Source organism: Aspergillus pseudodeflectus (assembly GCF_044049435.1).
Source record: "Aspergillus pseudodeflectus strain CBS 756.74 chromosome Unknown BJX68scaffold_18, whole genome shotgun sequence".
NCBI lineage: Eukaryota > Fungi > Ascomycota > Eurotiomycetes > Eurotiales > Aspergillaceae > Aspergillus > Aspergillus pseudodeflectus.
The window spans coordinates 443,972-465,433 of record NW_027263794.1 but is presented as its reverse complement, the minus strand read 5'-3'; the positions used below and the strand labels follow the sequence as shown (position 1 = coordinate 465,433).

The window sequence follows — 21,462 nt, the reverse complement described above, 5'->3', positions numbered from 1 at the left end:
CCAAGAAGGTACCTCTAGTAGCAGTTTATCATATATATAAGAAGACTCTTTTCTCATTCTACGTTCTTAACCCCCGGCCAAGCTCCTCGTCAGAATATCAATCACAGAAAGGTGAGTTTGTGGTCTAGTTCCAGCTAGGCAAGTCTTGCTTTCCAGTCTAGTTTTTTTTTTTTTCCACATGACTTTTGACTCATAATGTTGCGATAGATAAGATAACTAAAGATGCCAACTCAATACCGCTACATTCAAACTGTTGACACAGAAAGCTTCCCATACATAATTGAGCATAATGTGTCTGTGCATTTGGGAAACGATGCAGTGGTCCGTTGCAATGTCTATAGGCCTAAGCCTACTACAACAGAAGCCAGATACCCCGTGCTCGTAACATACGGCCCCTATGGCAAGGACGTTTCCTACCAGCAGTACGTGCGAAAGAATAATATAGCAGAGGCAAATGCGCTAATCCAGCTTTACGAGCAAGGTTCAATCCTAAGAGTTTCTCGGAGGTGAACCCAGAGCACCAAACAGAACATTCTGCATGGGAGACTCCAACACCACTCTTTTGGACCAGCCACGGATATGTCGTTGTACGAGCTGACGAAATCGGCACTGGGCAATCTCCCGGTGTCCTGCATGTTAAATCAGCAGCGTCAATTGACGGCTTTTGCGATGTCATCGAATGGGCTGCACAGCAACCCTGGTCCTCGGGGAAAGTCGGGCTCCTCGGGGTCAGCTACTATGCCGCGACACAATGGCAAGTCGCAGCTCGGCGTCCTAAAGGCTTAGCAGCCATTGTACCATGGGAAGGATTCTCTGACGCCTATAATGAGTCCATTCGGCACGGAGGTATTCTATCGAACAGATTTTATGACATGTGGTACGCTCGTCAGGTCGCTCCGAACCAGTATGGTTTGCGTGGGCGCGCTGCACGCAACTGGGGCCTCGATACTGTTGAAGGCGATCTTCGAGCGGATAAATTAGCCGCCAACCGACACAAAGCAAGTTTGCATGAACAGAGGTATCGCGACAACAAACATCTAGCGGCCCTTAACTTCAATTTAGAAGACATAACTGTGCCGATTCTCAGCGTGGCCAATCTCGGTGGGAACCTCCTACATCTTCGGGGAAATGTGAATGGGTACCTGTGGGCGGGATCGGAGTTCAAATATCTTCGATTTATAATCGGGCGACATGACCTACCCTTCTACTATCCGGAGGAAGTTGAAATTCAAAGAAGTTTCCTGGATGCCTGGCTAAAAGGTGAAGATCGAGCTGGATGGAGCCGGAAGGGAGCCGTCCCTAAAGTTGACCTGATTCTTCGCCGAGGAAATGTTGGATACAATGATCCTGCCGCAGAAAAATCTTTCTTGCGGCGAAAGGAATATGAATGGCCATTGGCTAGGACAGAGTACACGCCTTTCTATCTAACTGTGGAGCAGGGGCTGCAGTCTGTTCGACCGAGCCAGGGACTTCCTAGCAAGCTGACATACAGAGCCCCGGGCAAAGGGCGAGCCACGGATATTCTGAATTTTACATCACTCCCCTTTGACTCGGAAACAGAGATCACTGGCCATATTGTGGCTCATCTCAATGTCTCAATCAGCAGAGATCGTTGGGAAGACTCTCCCTCTGACCTGGATTTATTCGTTACCCTCCGTCATATCTCGTCTTCTGGTGAAGAAATACACTATACCGGGTCTACAGGAGAGCCAGTTCCTTTGACGAGGGGGTGGCTCCGTGTATCTCTTCGCAAAACCAATCCTGAGCATCCACGTCACCGACCTTGGCTACCATATCGAGATTTCTATTCCACAGATGTTCTCCCTGTAATTCCCAATGAGGTATACCCTGTTGATGTGGAGATCTGGCCAACAAGCGTCGTCGTTGGACGCGGCGCTCGCTTGGTGCTGGAGGTAAGCTCCGGAGATACTCCAGGGACAGGATTCTGGGGCCATGATGACCCTGTTGACAGGTGGGAATATGACAGAAAACGCATTGGAGACAACGTTACAATTATCTAACCGTCATTTAGGTCCGAGTCTGTCTTCAAAGGCCAAAACTGCATTCACTTCGGGCCGGATTATGTCAACTACATCACTTTGCCCATCATCCCCCAGCAATGATAGACCGATTGACTCAGTTCACTCGAGAGAAAATGATCGTGACATGGCTTTCTGTAATGATAAGGGCAAATTGTTTACTATTCAATCCTCGTACTCTCTTGACAGACCAGTTTTCTCTTAATATCTCTTCTACCTCCATGGATTCGTACATTTTTCTGTTTTAGTAGATCAAAATAACCGGGAGTTCCAAAACATTGTTTGTCGTGTGTGCACTTTTCCCTCTACTGTGACATTATAAATATCGTCTATAGAATGCTTGGAAGGATGTTTGTTCGAACTCATAGTGAGGAAAGAAAACGATATGGTACACAAGACCGCGGATGATAGTGGCTAGATGGTCTAATCTACCGCAAACAAGAAGAGTAACATCGGGTGAGCATTAATCTGCGGATATTGTCCTAGCCAGAAGGCTGACCAGCCCCCTTATCGTGGTTGTAAAGCACTGGAATAATGGATTCTGACCTTCCAGTCTCCTCAACATTATGAGTGATCCAGTGCTCTGCAGTCTTTCTTGAATACAAGAAGGGGAGAGCAATCCAGTTAAAAAGCCAACCAATAATAGGGAAATCCAACCCCACGATAGTTTCTGCGTAAAATCGAGACCCATCACTCTCAGCAGAGTAAAAATGATTGAGACGGACGCCAGTAAGGCCGAATTGTTTGATGATAAAATTGAACTCCTTGTCATCAAGACGTTCCGTATAAACATCCACGTTGATCTTATCATTGCAATCGTTGAACTGTTCGGTAATACGGGTTTTCTCATGGACAGCAAAGCCTTTGTTGTGCACACCAGTAAGAGGAGTAACTGAGATATGGTCTCGGTGATGCCATAGATGGTAGAAAGAAATATCAGGGCCTCCAAGCCCTACACCATCCCAGGTAGTGTGTCGTCCCAAGTTTTCAAACCACCAACGGATCATCTCTGGGGTGCAGCCGTGGACAGTGTCATGTTCAATGCGAACGTGGACTTTCCCTGTCCAAGTACGTTCAATATCAACCCATTTTGCGGAGGATACTGGTTTGAATTGGAGCTTTCCAGCTCTTTCAAGCGCTGTCCGAGCGCTCAAACGCGCTTCGCGAAGTGTCTTTTTGTTCATTGTGACGTGTGTCAGTCCGTGGGGAATGATGTCTTTGTCTGTTGGCCAGCCGTGCCAATTGAGAAGCTAAACAAGATCTTCATGGTGATCACAGGTGGGAAGCTTTATACACATCAGCAGATAGAATGGCTTCAGCTGCTACTTCTCTCATCCCCTGATGCTACGGTAGATGTTGACTAATTGGGCCTCGGCAACAAAGCTATATTCCGGTTTTATATTAGACCTCATGTGAAGCAACGCTCCAGAATCCCTGTATTTGTATGTGGATACAGGGCGCGGAGCCAGGGGTTTATAAGATGTCTTGTTCTACTTAGGGAAAGCATTGTTCTTAGAAAGTTGCGCGTCAGAAAGCATCCGTGGGTCGCTTGCTATGAAAGGCATAGTAGTTTAGAAAATAAGCTAGTAACGTGCCTGGAAATAATAATATTCATAGGTAAGGGACGTGTGCAAAAATTTTAGAGCTGGCCGCAGAGCTATTCCACTAGCTACTTTCTTTATAGGGTGATGGGCAACACAGGAGGTGTCAATATAGTCAGTACGCATTTTACTTTGTGGAACTTCTTAATATGGTTAGGGGGTGTCAACAGAGACAGGGGGGTGTGTACCTAGTAGCACCCCCAGATCGGCCCGACCTTTAGTGGACCGAATTGGCGCAGTTAGCATTCCCATTATGCTGTGGGAAACCACCGTTGATCAAGGGTAGCGCATTTTCTACATCTAGTGTGCTACTCTGAGATTCATTCCGCCCCCGAAGCCAGGTACTCTGACATGTGACCTTTACTTGATTGATTAGTGAAAATTGGGCAGTTCTTATGGTTCAGCCTCGGCGAGATGCCACCTCGGTAAGCAATACTATGTAAGTTTTGTCCTGAAGGCCACGGCACAGTAGTCTAGTAGTATGTCACATCTGATAGAGCAAATTCGCAGATATATGCCTTTTTGGCATATATATTTTCTAATCGATTCGTGATTCAGCCTTTCAATCATTGTTTTCTTTTCAGCCTCTGTTCTACAAACCGACATGTCACCACAAACTTACGTCAACTCACCCGATAGCCATGTCCGCGTCTCGAATTATCCAGACTCAGTGTCGGGAGTAACACGACTACAGATCGTGACTCTGAATCGCCCAGACAAGCTCAATGCAATCACGCTAGATATGATACAGGACCTCATCACCTTGTTTGAAGCCTTTGACGTGGATGAACGAGTCAAAGTTATAATCCTGACGGGGGCCGGGAGTACTTTCAGTGCTGGAATTGACCTCACAATTGACACGAGCCACATGAAGAATTCCTCGCCACCCAGCGAAATGCGTGACCCGGGGGGATCTCTTGCACTGGCGATGTTCAACTGTTGTAAGCCAGTCATTGTGGCATACAATGGTCTTTCTGTCGGAATTGGCATGACATCGACCTTGGCCGCCGGCATCAGGTACGCTACTAAGGTCTGCTACATTTGGAATTTGTTGAGAACTGAATCTTTCCATTCTTAGAATTGCGCCTCGCAAGGCCAAGTTTGGATTTCCATTTTCACGCATTGGCATTACAATGGAGTCGTGCAGTTCATTTTTCCTTCCGCGCATGGTCGGATATAGCAACGCAACTCATCTCCTCACCACAGGTGAGACATATCCTGCTGAGTCCCCGTTGCTTCACGGAATTTTTGCAGAGCTTGTTTCGGAACCTGAGGAGGCTCTTCCACGCGCAATTGAGCTGGCAGAGAAAATTGCCTCTAGTGTCAGTTTGATGGCAATTCATATTAATCGGCAGTTGATATGGAGGAATCCTGGAACTATTGAGAGGGCGCATTTGGTTGATAGCCCTTTGTTGTATGATACGTTTGGCGGACGGTGTGTATCATCGATGTAGTATTGAGGCCACTATTTACTGACAGTGCGAACAGGGATCACCTCGAGTTCAAAAAGGCGTTTTTCGCCAAGAGGAGGCCATTGTTCAACGACGTCCTTGCGAGAGATGCACCACGGACCTATCCTTGGTGGAACGAACTTTCTGTTCAGACAAAGGCAAATATGAAAGGAGCAAACAGCTCTGAGCCCAGCAAGCTGTAGATTATTTTTAGATGTCTTAGTCAAGAAGTCAAATTGATACTTTCAACCATGTGAACCATCCCCCCTTTCCAAGCTAGACGTTCCAATCACTTCTAACTGTCTAGTACCGCCGTTGCTTATTGAATTAAAGCCCGCATGAAATACCTTACGTCCAGGGTTGAGGCTTGTCCAGGGTTCAGCAACAGAGGCTGGACGTACGCTCAGAGCAACGGCGATTCAACTCGTAACATTTCTAGGGCACGTGTCATCAGCGAGGCAGCGTTCGAAACCCCCCTCGGATCAGCACTCGCTTTCCAGATAACAAGAACATAGAAACAGCGCAAAGGAAAGACCGTGCGGCTTGATCTACTACTGCCAAGAAGCCTCCTTGATTGCAAAATCTACATCAATTCGCTTGAACCCGGGACTTCGGCCCAAACATATGCAGTTTCTTATGAGTGCTAATAACTGTCAGATACCTCAATAGAATCCAAGAATTGATCCATACCTGTTGCAAAATCCACTGCGTTCACAACACAGCCGTCAGCAATTTGAGGTTTTGTTGAGATACGAACGCTTGTTGCTTCTAGGTACCTCTCCAAGTCCTGTAAATCAAACCACTCCCCCTGAAGCTCTTCTTGAACTTCAGGCGAATACCCGGACCAGTCATTGGGCATCATAAAATCTCGGTATGGCTTCTGAGATTCGCTTTCCTGTCCGCTAAAAACAGATACTTCAGGATAGTGCAAGCCAGCGCCTCCTATTTGGAAGTGAGGTACTTCCGGAGAGTCACCCAGCGTCTTATTAGTGAGCCTGGCTTGCAAGCGAGTGTAGAAGAAGCATGTAAGGCTGTCCCTAGTGACGAGCGGCAAAAGCAGACGGAAAGGTCTCTTCAGAGCTTCTAGGGGAATAGACGGTTTATCAAGGATCATGTAGCCGTAGTATAAACATGCTATCCTCAGATAATTGATAAAAGTTGCAGTCTCGATAGGACTAGCATCACCTAGCCTGGCAGCAACGATTAGCCTGATGGCTTGCTAAAAGGTAGTTCTAGAGCTGGCTAGATCGGAACGGACTTCTTGTATGTGCCTTCCCCCCGAGGTTGGCTTTCTGTTTGGAAATACCCTCCAGGATATCCTTCACGTGGTTGTGAAAGGGCAAAATCATCCTGAGAGCTCTCCCCGTGCCCCAGCCAATGCAAGCATGATTTCACGGCATCTTGCAGACAATCTGTGAGACACGGGTATTGAGTAAGGACTTGCGACTGAACAATGTCCTTTCTTAATGTCACTACATTCTCGCAGATTTCTTCTATTGCGGTCTCAAGCTGAATGATGCGAAGTTTCAATGCAGCAGTAGACATCTCGGTCCGAGCCTGGGATGGGTGTTGTGTTTGGTGCTTTATTTCGTGCTGTATTTCGTGCTGTGTTTGGTGCTGTGTTTGGTGCTGTGTTTGGTGTACCTGTTGTTGGCGCGGATGGCCTCTGTGAGCCTATTGCTGGTTCTTCCCATTCCACAGCTCCATGCAAAGATTCCATACATACCTTTTTCTCTGAAATGTTGCGTTGTGTAAAAGGCGTGGACCAATACAGTCGTCCGGTTTCATTTTTTGACGGCGCTGACTTTGGCATCGCGGAAATCGCAATGAAATCCTGTGCGGAGTAACTATGTTCTGAAAAGAGACGTACAGGCTGCTCAAATGCCTTTATTCGTTATAGGCTCTCCTGGTGGGACCGGAGAATAGAAGTATTTGCTGAACAGGCGATCTAAGTTCAGTGTGGCGCAAATACGGGTTTCAAGATGATCACTAATCACTGGATCATTGCTCAAGCCTCGGTTGCATGGCACAAGGTATCTAGTCTTCGACAAAAATAATGGCTACGGAGGAGGGGTACAATAAGAGTCATCGGTGAGGTCGGCGGTTGGCAAGCTCAAGGTAGATATCAGAGCCACTATGTGAACTACCCGAGGCTTGCAATAGCCAAGGCGTGGGTGCACCTTCCAACTTGGGGACCGGATTTTCATATGAATTAGGACCTTGTGAGCACTGTGTGGCTTCAAAATTGATGGCAATGCCGATAACTTCGTTAGAGCCATACTTTTCTTCTCAAACTCTCAGTGTGGAAACGACTCGGACCGATACGGTCATTCTCGGCTTTGGCATGGGCAGGCACCGTCAAGTATGGGTATGTCCCAGACATTATTCACCCCTAGGCCGAGAAAGGCGATCCGTTCTACCGCGTAAATATCTTCCGGGGAGTTTGTAGCGAGGAACCGACATCTCCGAGGATCATTTCTACAAGCCTCCAGTGTTCGCGTTCGGCCCGAATTCTTGCTAAGCAATTTTAGCAGTGTCTGGGTTACTTACTCGGCCAATAATCTCCTCCATATCCAACTGGCGTACTAGAATTCTCCAATCCACGTCCAGGCTTTAACAAGGACTGACTTTGGTACCTAACAAAGGATTGCCGTGCTTCCGGTCCTTGCGCTCAACTCCTCCATCTATGAAAATATATACATCACTACAGTTTAAACTGGCCTTAGAACTGGTGAAGTATCAACACCTTTCGAAAACTTTATTCAAATCAATTCTAGATCTCTTACCACTTCCCTTGGACCCCCTTGTCGGAATCCTCTATAGCTCTATGATAACACCACAACAAACGCCCTTAGCTGGGTCCATGACAGTGTCAGACAGAGCGCATCTTCAAGCGCATCTTCATCATGGGCCCAATTTTGGCAACCAAGGGCAATCGGAGACCGAGTCGTCTCCGACTATCCAATTGGACGAACGTGATCCCATGCACCCATATAACATGGGCCTACTCAGGAAGTGGTTAGCTGTTGCTACTGTGTCCACGGGTTCACTTTGCGTGTAAGTGTACATAGCATATCTACTGCAAATTAATTCTTGATACAAGCATTGATTATAGTGCTTGCACGTCTTCGATATACTCAACCACCTACGGGCAGCTTAAGAAGGAGTTCAATTGCTCCCATGAGATTGCCACTCTAGGGCTCTCACTCTTCATCTGGGGAATGGGTAAGTTGTTCATTGCCTTTCCAGTTCCTTCTCTCGAAGAAGACGAACCGCCAGAAGAAAAGATAGTGACCCTGATATTTGAACTACCTAGGAGTTGGGCCATTGATATTAGCTCCTTTATCTGAGGTGAGACTTATACCATTGGGTAATCGATGGTCAAGATTAACTCGAGAAAATAGATCTATGGCCGCAAAATCATCTACTTATCCTCGCTAACATCTTTCTTCATCTGGCTTTTACCATGTGCAGTTGCAACCAATGTCCAGACATTACTTATCGGCCGATTTCTTAATGGATTCTCAGGAAGTGCGTTTTTGAGTGTTGCGGGAGGCACCGTCAATGACTTATTTCCTCGTCATCACTTAGCCTTTCCTATGATGGTGTATACTGCTAGTCCATTTATAGGACCAGAAATTGGGCCGTTGTGAGTTTCAATTCACAGAACCCGTCCCCCGTCGGTGAAACTTATTGTGGATTGAAGGCTAGGTGGGTTTATCAACCAATATGCTCATTGGTATGTGCGAGATTGCTCCACAAAGTTCACTTATCTTGGTGCGGCTGAATTGACCAAATAGGCGCTGGACGTTCTATATGTTGCTCTGCTGGACCGCTGTCTTGATTCTGTTGGTCTATCTTCTTGTCCCCGAAACTTATCAACCTGTGTAAGTTTATAGCCCAAGTCGATATCAACCAATTGACCTGACAAACCCCATAAGGCTCTTGAAGCAAAAGAGAAAACAACTCGGCAAACAGCGAGACGAGTCCCAGTCCCAAATCAAATCTTTCTCCCGGAAAAGGTTTCTAGACTCCATGTATATGCCACTTCTTTTGTTATGTCTGGAGCCTATGTGTCTCTGCCTTTGCCTGTACTCGGCGATATTGCTTGGAATCCTCTACCTTTTTTTCGGCGCTTTTCAGGTTGTTTTCCAATCTGTATATGGCTTCGAATTATGGCAGTGCGGGCTTTCGTTCCTTGGGCTTTTGGTCGGGATGGTCTTGGCCGTGCTCTCTGATCCTTATTGGAAATCTCGTTACCTCCGGCTAGAGAGGAAACATCGGGCCCTTCACAGAGAAAACTTCGCTTTCTTTCCGGAGTGGAGGCTCCCGCCAGGTAATACCCTAACCCCTATCTTCCGTTGACCGAAAATGCTGATGTATCTATGATCGGCAGCCATAGCTGGGGCACCTTTAGTCACTACAGGCCTTTTTATATTTGCTTGGACAGCCTATTCCAATATTCATTGGGTGGTGCCAATTATCGGCAGCGGTATCTTTGGTGCAGGGTTAGCTTCAAAATCAGAGAGCTTCAGGTCAGCGCTGACCTAAGTTTACCAATATCTAGGACTGTCCTTGTGTATTCGGGGGTCTTCACATTCCTTGTCGACGCTTATCCGGTATACGCTGCCAGTGCTTTGGCAGCCAACAGTTTCGCTCGATCTATGTTTGCCGGTGTTTTTCCCTTATTTGGAATACAAAGTGAGTATTTAATCCCCAGTCGCAAACGTCAAATTCTGTGGAACTTATCCCCTTGTCGATGCCTAGTGTATAACAGAATGGGAATACACTGGGCCTCATCTTTCCTCGCATTCCTTACGCTAGCGATGTTACCATTCCCGTGAGTTCTCCTCCATTGGCGGGTACGCAAAGCCCTAAAGTAACGATTCTCCTTTGATCAGATATATATTTTATAGATACGGATCTCATATCCGCAAGAATAGTAGCTTTGCTCTATGAAACGTCATAAATGCGGCCACATGTCCGAAAAGGAGCGGTGGTCCTTTTCTTAAAGCTCGCTATACATGCAGGCTGCCCAACCCCATTGCCCTGTGATTGTCGAATGTCGGTTCAGGCTCTCTGGGTAGTCACTTTATTATTACAGCTTCTATTAGGCGTCTAGGTTATGGAAGTGGGCTAGAGGTTTTTCAAGCGCCAGGATCTAAGAAAGGAGTATATACAAGTATATAAACAGAACCTAAATTCTGGTATATATTAACCCCCTAAATAGCCCCTATATAGTATAACTCGCGTTAAACAAAGTAATGAGGAGCTAACAATATATAGTTATAGCAAGGGGCTATCCCATGCTATAAAGAGTACTAAGCCTTCAAGGTAATTCTGCGATCGGCGGATGAGCCAAGCCAAAAGGTTCTAACACTGAAATGCAACACCCGTGACATTGAATGTGTCAACTCGAAACGCAGCGGCGTTTCTAGAAACTCCAGTGGTTCAAATTTAGCCTATACACGTAGACATAGTGCATCTCCCTCGCTTTGTAAGTATATATTTATGAAAGTATTGACTTTGTGATAAAGTATCTCCTACAAGCAGATAAAATTAATTACATCTTGCTTGCGTTACATCTTGAAGGAAAAGAAGGACTCTTGGTTTGTGTAACCTCCGGCCATGCCTTGCATAGTCGTCTTACCACGTTATTAAGTAGCATTCTAACGCATGATGACATCTATCATTATGCGCCACTTCGATCCTCAACTGTTATTCTGTTTATTTTTCAGAAAATTGGTCGAGATATCAAGACGAGATGGTGTAAACATCATAGAACAAGATTACCCAGGTTCTGGCAGGCTAAATGGTAATAGACTGCGTATTCTAGACCGGTTCAGGGACCATAAACTACGTATCGTTCTAAAGCTTATTGTTGTTGTCCTAGCTAAGAAGCTGGTATAAAGAGAAGCAAAGAAGCGCGGCTAACCCTAAAGGGTTTAAGCACCAAGCCAAGAGCTGCATCTTGTCTGCACAGCCTCAGCCCAGGCTGGCGGGGGCAATGCATCCCCCCGATCCTTCAGAGCCCGAGTCCTGCTTTGGTGTAATAAGTCTTGCCAAATAAGAGCTCTGCATAGCTTGTTGCATCATATAGGCCTGCAAGTGCCGCTTTTTTCCCTATTCGTGGGGCGCGTGGTGCCCTATACCACATACTGCATTCCCTGCTTTAGGCGTGGAATGTAGCACAAGGGATGCTCACGCAGCAGAGCCCTAAAAAGAGTTTTCAATCCTAGAAATTCGAATTAAGGTCTCCCCTGAGAGCATCCGAAGCCTTGGAATCCAGTCTGGTGAGTATATCTAATAGAACCAGAAAGTCGGATCGAGCGCGGGCTGCTAGTGGATGAGACCCTGGATAACGGTGGATGATGGCAAGAAGACTGGCGCCTATGAGACGTATCTTCTCTACCTGGATGCTTAGGTTAGCAGTGCGACAAAGTGAGAACACACAATATTCGGAAGGATCGCTTACATATGGCTCCCCGTTGACCTGCAGAGACCAGAACGGGGCCTCGTGCATAACTTTGAGCATGTCTCGCGCAATTTCCGTCTTGTGTAGATTTGCCTGCTCAGCGCTTGTAGCGAGGTAGGACATGTCCAATTTCTGTGCAATGACCATCCGCAGGCAATGCAGTGAGACTTGCAGATTCGCTCTCTGGATAATGAACTGGGTAGTCCGGGCCTTTTCCGAACCACTTTCTGTCGGGACTGTTAGGCTGTATGACTGCAGGTATGTCGGGAGGTCGTCGAGACATGTGATGAACTGAACATATAGATCGTCGAGGCGCTGTCGGTGCTCGATGGGCATCGGTGTATTTGTGAGGTTGTTGGTGGAGGGAACAGCTCGCTGTGCGTCTAGTATTACACGCATCTCCAGGAGTAGGTCTGAGGCTGCTTGCCAGAGCCGTACGTTTGCGTTGAAGCCATTGATGAGGCACTTCCTTCCCGTTTCTGTCGAGACAGCCTCGTTACCGGGAGATGGCCCAACTGGCGCCTCGTCCTCAAGACCCGATGGGTACGCGATTGTGATGGGAGATTCGAACGAGAAACGGTGGATTGTAATGGGCCGATTATTGAGGATCGCAGCAGACTTATCACCCATGTACACGATCCAAAACGCCCGTCGCCTCAACTCCGCTTCGATAGGCAGTAGGCCTTCGAGTGATGATTCTTCGTGGAGCTGCATGACCTGTGCGAGTCGCGTCGCCTCGCCAAAGATGTGCCATGAATACTTGGGTTTGCCCGCCGCGTGGATGCAGTTAGAGTGGAAGTAGCGGATTGCGATCGAGCTTGCGTTGGGGGACTCCAGGTCGGCTTCGATATAGCTGTTCAGACAGTTCCGTGATGCCTTGAGAAAGATTTCGCTAACTGCCTCGCCTTCTGGAAATAGGTCCTTGGGTAGGAGGAATGCCGCTTCTGCGCAGACGGCTGTAATCAAGGTGAAGGTCGACTCTAGCCAAGGTTCTGGCATACTCCGGCTTCCAGAGTGACCTGTTCGTAACACCCCAGACCATGCATCTCCGGTAGGACCTGGCGCTGCGATTCCACCGTCTGGGTCGGCACGTGGTGATTGGGTTACGGTGGATGAGGTCCGTGAAATGAAGTATGCCACACCATTGCGCAGACTGGGCTCATGAACAAGAGGTGTAAGCGGATAGAGATATTGGAAGAAGAGATCCAAGCATCTGGAAACGATCCACGCGACGTCGAAATTGGAGAGAGCGAGGGATCTGGAGAGCTCCTGCCATCTTTGTATCGCATTGGAAGTCGCGGATGGCCGGGACTCTGAAACAACGCTTCGCACCGTCTGGGGCGACAACGCAGGGTCAAGCGTGAGACTCGCTGTTGGGTCCCAGGATGCAACCGGGGACAGCAATTCGGGCAAAATGTTCCCTGTTGGGCTCGTAAACGGCAGTGTCTGCTCATGATCTGCTCCGATGGAGAGGGTTGACGAGTCGGCTGATGCCAGGCCCTCTGTTTGTTTTCGGGCCTTTGGTCCACGCCTTGCCAGGGGCAGGTCGAAGGTGCACGGCTCTCCGGCTTGTCGGCACGGCGAGCAGCGATGTCGAGGGCTAGTGGTGTCGCACCTGGCTTTTCTCCGACGACACCGGTCACAGGCCCTGCTCCTGCTGCTGAGCGGCCGCCTCCGTGGTTGAGCGTCTGTCGGCGGGGAGCTCGTCGATCGAGGGCTCGAGTTATTCTCCGCCATCTGGGATGCTCTGTGTGGGGAAGCGACGAGGGGAACAGGCGGGCGCTGGACGGCGATTTATCATCGGCGAAAAGGAGAAAAGAAGCAGTCGATGTGGGTCATGCGCTTCGCACAACTTGCCGAATCGCCGAGCGGGCTCTTTTGATTCGACGAGACCCATCAAGCCACATTCCACGCGGGGTGAAACAGGGCAGTCCCCAGAATTTGGGGTAACGGGGAAGCTTTTCGCCTGCAGGCTCTGACCAGGGCGGCCCTGATTGCGCTTTGCCTCGCAAAACCATATAATGCGACGACGCCCGTACTCTGAATATCATCAAGTCTAGCTCTACTCAGTGCACCTTGCACCTTTGTTCTTCTCCAGCTGTCGCCATGGCTCCTTCTGCTGCACACGCGACCGAGGGTGTCGCCTCCCCCATGGACTCGACGAGCCTGAAGGCTGTACCGCCATTCTGGAAGAGAAAGAACGGGACGCTGCTCTACTTCCTCCTCACCTCATCTCTGTTGGCGAGCGCCACACTTGGAATTGACGGGGTATGTGCCTAGCCTCATCATGTCCACCCTCTCATTATGGTCCTTCATGCTAATTGTGACTCTGCTCTAGTCAATGTATAAATCACCTCAACCCAGCATATACCGACCTTGGCTGACAGATTCACCCACAGGACTAACAACATGCAAGTGCTGCCGGCATGGCAAGAAAAGTTCGACCACCCCACAGGGTCAACGCTTGGCTTCTTCGGAGCCTCGAATGCGATCGGCGGTGTCATTCCCTTCATCTTCCTCAGCTGGATCGGCGATAAGTTCGGTCGCAGGCTGCCAACCGCACTTGGATCCGTCATCATCATCGCCGGAGCCCTGATCCAGTTTTTCGCTACCTCCCTCGGCATGTTCATCGGCGGCAAGATCGTCCTTGGCTTTGGGTCCTCCTTGATCCAGATGGGTGCACCGGTCCTCGTCACAGAGCTGAGCCATCCGAAAGAGCGCGTCCAGGTCACAACCTTCTACAACACCTCTATTCCACTTGGCTATGTTATTGGGGCGTGGGCGACCTATGGTACTTTTCGAATCGACGGCGAGTGGTCATGGAAACTCCCCGTGCTCGTTCAGATCATCCCCTCTGCATACCAGCTCTCGCTGATCTTCTTCTGCCCGGAATCGCCACGATGGCTTGTGGCCAAGGGCCAGCCGGAAAAGGCACGAGAGATCCTCGTCAAGTATCACGGCGAAGGGGATCCGGATTCAGAGCTGGTCAATTTCGAGTACACCGAGATCCAGCAAGTCATCACCAAGGAGCTGGAACAGAATATGACCTGGAAGGAGTTCTTCTCGTCGATCCCTAACATCAAGCGCATTTCCCTCTGTTTTGCGACAGCCGTCTTTAGCCAGAGTTCTGGAAACCTTCTGGTCTCAAACTACCTCACGCAAATCCTAAAAGACACAGGCATTGAAGCCGAGTCGGACATCACGCTGATCAATTGTATGGTGACCCTTTGGCAGTACCTCGTCTCTCTCGGCGTCACCGTGCTTATCGATCGCTTCAAACGACGGACATTCTTCCTCACGGGATCCGGAGGAGTTCTGATCACTTTCATCGCATGGACAATTGCCGCGCAGCAATATCTCGACAAAGACTCACTCTCCGCTGGCCGCGTCGTCTTGGCATGCATCTTCCTCTTCCAAGGCTTCTACACCTGCGCCTGGACAAACCTGGTCGTCACATACCCCTTGGAGCTAGTGACATACAGGATGCGCGCAAAGATGTGGTCATTCGTTCTGCTCACTATCCAGGTCGCCTCCATCTTTGGTGGATATGTCAATCCCATTGGGCTGGAGGGCATCGGGTGGAAGTTTTACATCTACTACTGTGTCTGGGTCGCGTTCGTGTTTGCAATTGTCTACTTCTTCTTTGTCGAAACTTCTGGCCCGACGCTGGAGGAGCTTACCTTTTTGTTTGAGGGTAAGTCGGAGATGGCGCGGACTATCAAGGAGGTTAAGGAGGTCAGGGCGGAGCATGCTGAGTGGGAGACCAAGAGTGTTTGAGAGAGTGGTTGTCGGGATCCTAAAAGACAGCCGCTGTAACAAGTTTATCGCAAATAATCAAGTTATGGGTACAACCTACTTGTTGTCCAGATGTGCAAATCATCCTGCAAGAATAATTCAACTATAACTTTGTTAGATGACTTGCCGTGCTCTGTCAAGGCCAGGTCTACTCCCAGCGCCAGAAACCAGCAGCTGCGAGCAACACAATGGCGCCACTAACATGTTACGGCTCATAGTGGCGTAGAGCCGCTTCGCCGATGAGCTGAGGTGAGCCAGGTGAGCCACGTACGTAGATGGCTTGCGCTGGACCACTTACCCCGTAGGCTGAGCGCTTCACAGCCTCCCATCCACAGTATAACGCTAGCCATCAGGCTGTAGCTATCTAATAAGTAAATATATTACATTGAGAACCATATACCGTGTCTGGAGTGTGAGAGTTACAAAGATACTGCTTTAGGTGCTTATACCACATCCAACAGCCGATACTAGACAAAGGTTTTTTAGAATGACACCGGCTGATTCAACTCAACACTCCCATGAAAGTAGATAGACCACGAGTTGCCTACGCCTGGCAAGATGTAAAATCATCCAGCCCCGCATCCGGCACCTCCTTCTTCGGAAGGCACATGGCAATCTTTTCTCCCTTCAGCTTCTTGCCAAAGACCAGCGAGTATTCTCTCTACCAACAGGTTAGAAAACAAGTACTGAATCTTGTAGGGGACTTTGGGGATAGCTGCACCTACCTCGGCGATCTGAATGAACTCGTAATAGACCCCAGCTGCCTTCAACCCTTCCCGGACAAGATCTCCAACACCGCCCAAGATGGAAACAACAGTTAGAACCTTGCTATCCCATGTCAAAAGCGCAGAGACACCAGCCCCATCTACTCGAGTCGACTCGGTACTTCCATATGGATCTGCAGCAGGTCGGTCAGTCAGCGGATTCATCTGGATTCATTGGCCTGCGCCAGTGTCAGTGGATTGGATACGTACTCTGCATCTTCTTCCCAGAGACCATGTTATGCCACCACGCAAGCCCAACGCCCTTGTCGAACATGATGGTTGGCCAGGTTGCGTAGGGAGTAATGACATCGAGGTACTGCTCCGTCTGGTTTGCAATGGATGGGATACCCGCCGGCGAGATGTACCCGATGATCGTGTCTGTCTCGGGGTCGGTGATGTTGTTGACGGATGCGAAGAGGCCCGGGACCTTGGTCAATACAGAGTTACATGTCCGCACTCTCTCGTTGTTGTGATAGACACGGCTAGCAAGGCATAAGCGTAGGTCCATAGTGAAGCTGCTGCGGGTGGGAATGTATATACCGGATAATATCAACATCGTAGAAGGGCAATTCCAGGACTTTCCAGGGCTCGTGGCCGGAAAACCAATAGCCTTTCCAACATCATTTAGCGCTGACAAGACCCACTCCAGTCAAGGGGGTATATCGCACGTACCTCTCTCAACGGTGATCGGGCCAACACCCCCAATCTTATATTCATCCCTCACCAGTTGCGGGCGTTTCGCCACCCAAAGCGCATCCTTGTCTTCCGTGGAGAGGTCGCCGAAAAGATGAAAGAAGTACGCGACTAGCTCCCCCTCGTACGGATCATTGAGGACGCCCGAACCCTCGCACTTGTACGTCTGGTCGGGATGATCGACAGGCAGAGTCTGGTCTCCGATCTCGGTCACGGCGCACACAACACCGTTGCCCCGGTAGAAGATCGGGAGCATGTTGTTTGTGACGGTCTCTAGCCAGCGTTGCCAGCCTTCGGCTTGCTGGGCGTAGTCTGGTCGGTCGGTCTTTTGGAGGGCGTGGATATACGCGTAGACCGCCCACCAGAGTTCGCTAAAATAGATCAGTATTCACATCAGCCGTGGAGGTCTGCGATATCCCCCTATTGCTAGAGTACGTACCCGTTATCCAAGGCAGGGACTCTGTTCTGCCAATCGGGTTGAGGAGCGATGTATCTCTCGCTCGCAGCGAACCAAGGTAGGTTACCACCAAAGCCTGGGTAAGTCTCGTTGAATTCGATATAAGTTTCGAGCTTCTTTTCCATCAAGGCGAACACAAGCCCGGAGGCGTCCTTGAGGTTGTCGGGGCTCAGAAATCTTGCGGCCTCGAGCGAGCCGTCGATGGCGCGGGCGTAGAGCATGATTTGCAGCGCCTGATCACCACCAGCATAGTTAGCCAGCTGCCAAGCCCTGTATGCTTCAGGGGCCATTTAGTTGAAAAGCTTACCTCTTTGCTCGCGGCGCTGAACGTATGTTTCTCGGTGCGCTCACCAGTAACCCAGTCGATCTGAGAGCCATCGTAGGACATGCCGTTGGCTTGGTTGTAAGCGATGCCGTCCTGATGGAACTTACCCTCCCAGTAGAGCATATCCCAGATAAACTCATCTGTTCTGGCGAGGATCTTGTCCTGAGTCCACTGCACCGCAAATCGACATGGTGGTGGTGCACCATCACCGTGACTCTCGGCTGGAGCCGCAATTGCGGTGCTCAAGAGGGGGAGGAGAGCACTATGGGCGAGTCTCATGATTGCCAGGGTGAAATGTTAGTTAAATGAGCGCTTTTCATGGGACATCGGCTTTTCAAGGATACTTTATAGCTCGAGCGTCAATCATGGATTCTGCCCCAATTTTCCCCAGAAAGCAGCTCGCGTGGGGTCTCCAGGCCTGCCTGCAGATTCCAAGGTTTGTGGAGACTCGTCGGGGTTGACTCGGTTGAAACGGCTCGCAGTGACGGAGAATAGGGGAATCGGGGAAATGCGTATGCGATCGACTAAGGACGAAGAAATCGTTGGAGAACGCCCTGAGGACGAGGTGGCGGCCCTCAGTCTCCACAATTAAACCGGCTGTCCACGATCGCCGCGGGGTTTCTGGTTGAGCGTGAAGAGAGGCAAAGGTGTTCAACAGTCACAGTAATAAGCGAGCCGGGTAAAAAGAGCTGATCCTTGTCTCTCAACTTGCACTTTCCAACATTACACCAAGCTGCAATCATAACACCATGGCGCCATCATTGCCGCGCGACTTTGAATGGGGGTTCGCGACAGCCGCCTACCAAATCGAAGGTGGTTTCGACCAGGAAGGCCGCGGGCCGTCGATATGGGACACATTTACGCACCTTGAGCCCTCGAGGACAAAGGGCGCGAATGGCGACGTTGCGTGCGACCACTTCCACCGCTACGAGGAAGACCTGGACCTCCTGAAGAAGTACGGCGCCAAGGCGTACCGATTCTCCATCTCCTGGTCTCGCATTATCCCTCTCGGTGGTCGGGATGATCCTATCAATGAAAAGGGCATTGCGTTTTACAATAAGCTCATCGACGGTCTCCTTGACCGCGGAATTACACCGTGGGTGACGCTGTATCATTGGGACCTCCCTCAAGCTCTGCATGATCGCTACGGGGGCTGGCTCAATGTGGAAGAGTCGCAGAAGGATTTTGAGCGATACGCTCGCATATGCTACGAGCGATTTGGTGACCGCGTCAAGAACTGGATCACGTTCAATGAGCCTTGGATCATGGCGATATTTGTAAGTGCTCACCGCGCAGAGACGAGGTTTGTTAAATCTGACTCGGTCCAGGGATACGCCACGGGAGGCAACGCTCCGGGGAGGAGCTCAACAAGCGACCAGGCGACAGAGGGGGATTCCACTACCGAACCCTGGATCGTAGGGCATGCGCAAATCCTAGGCCACGCCCGCGCGGTGGTGGCGTACAACGAGGATTTCCGCCCGCATCAGAAAGGGAAGATTGGAATCTCGCTAAATGGCGATTTCTACGAGCCGTGGGACAGCCAGGACCCGCGAGATGCAGAAGCCGCAGAGCGCCGTATGCAGTTTCACATTGGCTGGTTTGCTAACCCGATATTGTGAGTTGGCCGCTGCTCCCCTGAGCAATACCATTCTGACCGTCACTGCCAGCCTGAAGAAGGATTATCCAGAATGCATGAGAGCTCAATTAGGCCAGAGACTTCCTGCGTTCACCGAGACAGACTTTAAGCTTCTGAATGAAGCCGATACCGACTTTTACGGCATGAACTATTATACGTCCCAGTTCGCTCGGCACCGGGATGAGCCTCCTTCCGAGACAGACTACGTCGGAAATGTCGACGAGCTGCAGTCAAACAAGCAAGGGCAATCCGTGGGCGAAGAGAGCGGCATCCACTGGCTCCGGTCATGCCCGGGGATGTTCCGCAAACACCTCACGAGAATCTACCGTCTGTACGGGAAGCCCATTTACATTACAGAGAATGGATGCCCGTGTCCTGGTGAGGAGAAGATGACCCGCGAGCAGTCTGTCAATGATGGGTACCGTCAACGGTACTTCCAGGATCACCTCGATGCCGTCGGGAAGTCCATCACAGAAGACGGATCGGTGATTTCGGGATACTTTGCTTGGTCTCTTATGGATAACCTGGGTACGTAACCTTTCTTCCCATCCACTCGAAGCCCATTGCTGACTGCAGACAGAATGGTCCGATGGATACGGGCCGCGCTTTGGTGTCACGTTTACGGATTACAAGACATTGGCGAGGACCCCGAAGCAATCGGCCCTCCTTTTGAACGATTTTATCACATCTAGACAGTAAAGAGATAGATCGACACTATATAACACGCTATTGACACGTCCAAAGCAGAGTAGTGGCATTAACCGGCTTACATGCAGAATTGACTAGCATGATGAACGATGGGGACAATGTATGCGTACGTCCATACTCCCGTCGCGTGGTGTGGGCATCAGTATCAATGGTACTCGCGAGCTAGAGGTCAGCTTGGGCCAGTAGAGAGAGAGGGCTTGTTGGAGAAGAATAGGGTCAGCGGCAGGAGAGCTGCGCTTCCCGGCATACTCCTAAAGACATTAACCACGCCTCTGAGGGAGAATAGTATAAAGCGCCTCGTGCGGAGCGACTCTCTCCAATGTCGACTGCACAGGCCACTGCTTTACTTCCACCAGGGTGTGCAGGCCTGTTCTGGAACAATAGAAGAGGTGAAACCGCTGCTCCCGAGCTGTGACACGTCGCGCGAGACTCATGGGACATTGCCGACGACTTGCAGACTCGAGTCCCATCATCTTTGTGGATGTGGGAATTCATCTCTAAGAGATACATACAGTGTAGCAGACACCTGCTGCGGATAAAAAAATCGCTTTTTTCGTGATAAATGCAAGTGACGATTGATGGTGCGACCTGCCGAGACACATATAGATATATATCTGCCGGTCGCGAGGGAGTGCTTAGCATATATATGTGTCTTGCTTGTCTTGGGCGTAATTCTATATAGATTCAAGTTTCGAGGTTTACTGTTTCCCGAGCTAGATATATTGTACATGCTGTCAGAAATAGCAATTTATCTCTGGCTAATCAGGCCAGCGAAGCGAGCGTGAGGGGGAAACAAGTCGTCGAATCTGGGGCGTCAGGGTAGCACCGAAGCGAAGGAACTTTGTTATCGCAAAGAGGAAGACTGGAGTACAGATATTGAAAGCTACAACTAGATAGAAGTAGATAGTTTATCTGATGGATAACCCAAAAGAAAAGAAAATAGATTAGATTCGCTTCGCGAATACAACAAAAGCGACAGTGTGGGCGAAGCGGTCTCCCTCAACAGGGAATTTGTCCACATCCACAGGGTCACGACCCGAACGTTCGCTTTGGGGGCCGTCTCCATCGACAGGGTGATTCCCAGAGCTAATGTACCAGGCGATGAGTCACACATTGGTCACCTAACCAACTAACTAACAGCCAGCCTCCATGACTAAAACGCCTTTTAAAAAACCCTTCTCCTCAAAAACTGCGATAAACCTGATATATTAGCTCCTTCCTCGCTTCTCTATTCTCTCATAATTCTTACATAGGCCCTGTACGGAGCTGAGACCTTCTACAAGCCCCCCTTGAAACCAACCACAACTAAATACTGCGTAAGGAGAGTAGATCAAGGCTTGTAGTCAATCAAGCCAGGTCCCTGTGGAAGATGGTTGGTCCGTCCAGCACCATGTCGATAGAGACGTACCCCCTCCCCCCCCAAACACAGCTCCAAAAGAGAGATGCGGCACCCTGTCGACGGAGCTAAGTACCCTGTCGGTGTAGACCCCGTCGGTGCGGGTAGCAAAAAAATTTTAG

The 21,462-nt window shown here is 49.7% G+C and overlaps 9 protein-coding genes across 9 annotated transcripts; 5 read left to right on the top strand and 4 right to left on the bottom strand.

Annotated features, from left to right (window-relative positions):
* Window positions 1–222: 222 nt before the first annotated feature.
* BJX68DRAFT_275364 (CocE/NonD family hydrolase) lies at window positions 223–2,123 on the top strand (the record flags this gene model as incomplete). Its single annotated transcript, XM_071047837.1, has 3 exons — window positions 223–422; window positions 482–1,972; window positions 2,033–2,123. 3 exons carry the CDS (start codon window positions 223–225, stop codon window positions 2,121–2,123), a joined length of 1,782 nt encoding a protein of 593 aa, XP_070899832.1.
* Window positions 2,124–2,521: 398 nt separating this feature from the next.
* BJX68DRAFT_266299 (uncharacterized protein) lies at window positions 2,522–3,223 on the bottom strand (the record flags this gene model as incomplete). Its single annotated transcript, XM_071045469.1, has 1 exon — window positions 2,522–3,223. One exon carries the CDS (start codon window positions 3,221–3,223, stop codon window positions 2,522–2,524), a length of 702 nt encoding a protein of 233 aa, XP_070899831.1.
* A 1,021-nt stretch (window positions 3,224–4,244) lies between these two features.
* On the top strand, window positions 4,245–5,294 carry BJX68DRAFT_266298 (ClpP/crotonase-like domain-containing protein; the record flags this gene model as incomplete). The annotated part of the gene is made up of 3 exons (XM_071045468.1): window positions 4,245–4,657; window positions 4,719–5,075; window positions 5,129–5,294. 3 exons carry the CDS (start codon window positions 4,245–4,247, stop codon window positions 5,292–5,294), a joined length of 936 nt encoding a protein of 311 aa, XP_070899830.1.
* A 348-nt stretch (window positions 5,295–5,642) lies between these two features.
* BJX68DRAFT_254942 (uncharacterized protein) lies at window positions 5,643–6,904 on the bottom strand (the record flags this gene model as incomplete). Its single annotated transcript, XM_071042957.1, has 4 exons — window positions 5,643–5,734; window positions 5,782–6,310; window positions 6,346–6,765; window positions 6,818–6,904. 4 exons carry the CDS (start codon window positions 6,902–6,904, stop codon window positions 5,643–5,645), a joined length of 1,128 nt encoding a protein of 375 aa, XP_070899829.1.
* Window positions 6,905–7,894: 990 nt separating this feature from the next.
* BJX68DRAFT_275362 (MFS transporter) lies at window positions 7,895–9,935 on the top strand (the record flags this gene model as incomplete). The annotated part of the gene is made up of 10 exons (XM_071047836.1): window positions 7,895–8,148; window positions 8,207–8,316; window positions 8,408–8,442; window positions 8,496–8,740; window positions 8,798–8,830; window positions 8,892–8,978; window positions 9,033–9,427; window positions 9,488–9,599; window positions 9,659–9,792; window positions 9,859–9,935. The coding sequence occupies exons 1-10, from the start codon at window positions 7,919–7,921 to the stop codon at window positions 9,933–9,935; spliced, it is 1,458 nt and encodes a 485-aa protein (XP_070899828.1). The 5' UTR covers window positions 7,895–7,918.
* A 901-nt stretch (window positions 9,936–10,836) lies between these two features.
* On the bottom strand, window positions 10,837–13,401 carry BJX68DRAFT_236250 (transcription factor domain-containing protein). The gene is made up of 2 exons (XM_071039979.1): window positions 11,567–13,401; window positions 10,837–11,503 (listed from the first exon to the last, which is right to left on the bottom strand). The coding sequence occupies exons 1-2, from the start codon at window positions 13,301–13,303 to the stop codon at window positions 11,327–11,329; spliced, it is 1,914 nt and encodes a 637-aa protein (XP_070899827.1). The 5' UTR covers window positions 13,304–13,401; the 3' UTR covers window positions 10,837–11,326.
* Window positions 13,402–13,672: 271 nt separating this feature from the next.
* On the top strand, window positions 13,673–15,604 carry BJX68DRAFT_254939 (putative MFS hexose transporter; the record flags this gene model as incomplete). Its single annotated transcript, XM_071042956.1, has 4 exons — window positions 13,673–13,834; window positions 13,905–13,909; window positions 13,966–15,321; window positions 15,580–15,604. The coding sequence occupies 4 exons, from the start codon at window positions 13,673–13,675 to the stop codon at window positions 15,602–15,604; spliced, it is 1,548 nt and encodes a 515-aa protein (XP_070899826.1).
* A 301-nt stretch (window positions 15,605–15,905) lies between these two features.
* Window positions 15,906–17,879, bottom strand: BJX68DRAFT_266295 (endo-beta-1,2-glucanase; the record flags this gene model as incomplete). Its single annotated transcript, XM_071045467.1, has 7 exons — window positions 15,906–16,022; window positions 16,087–16,259; window positions 16,336–16,607; window positions 16,666–16,735; window positions 16,798–17,189; window positions 17,258–17,508; window positions 17,583–17,879. 7 exons carry the CDS (start codon window positions 17,877–17,879, stop codon window positions 15,906–15,908), a joined length of 1,572 nt encoding a protein of 523 aa, XP_070899825.1.
* A 320-nt stretch (window positions 17,880–18,199) lies between these two features.
* On the top strand, window positions 18,200–19,935 carry BJX68DRAFT_275353 (glycoside hydrolase family 1 protein; the record flags this gene model as incomplete). Its single annotated transcript, XM_071047835.1, has 4 exons — window positions 18,200–18,877; window positions 18,929–19,215; window positions 19,268–19,764; window positions 19,817–19,935. The coding sequence occupies exons 1-4, from the start codon at window positions 18,350–18,352 to the stop codon at window positions 19,933–19,935; spliced, it is 1,431 nt and encodes a 476-aa protein (XP_070899824.1). The 5' UTR covers window positions 18,200–18,349.
* Between the last annotated feature and the right edge of the window lie 1,527 nt (window positions 19,936–21,462).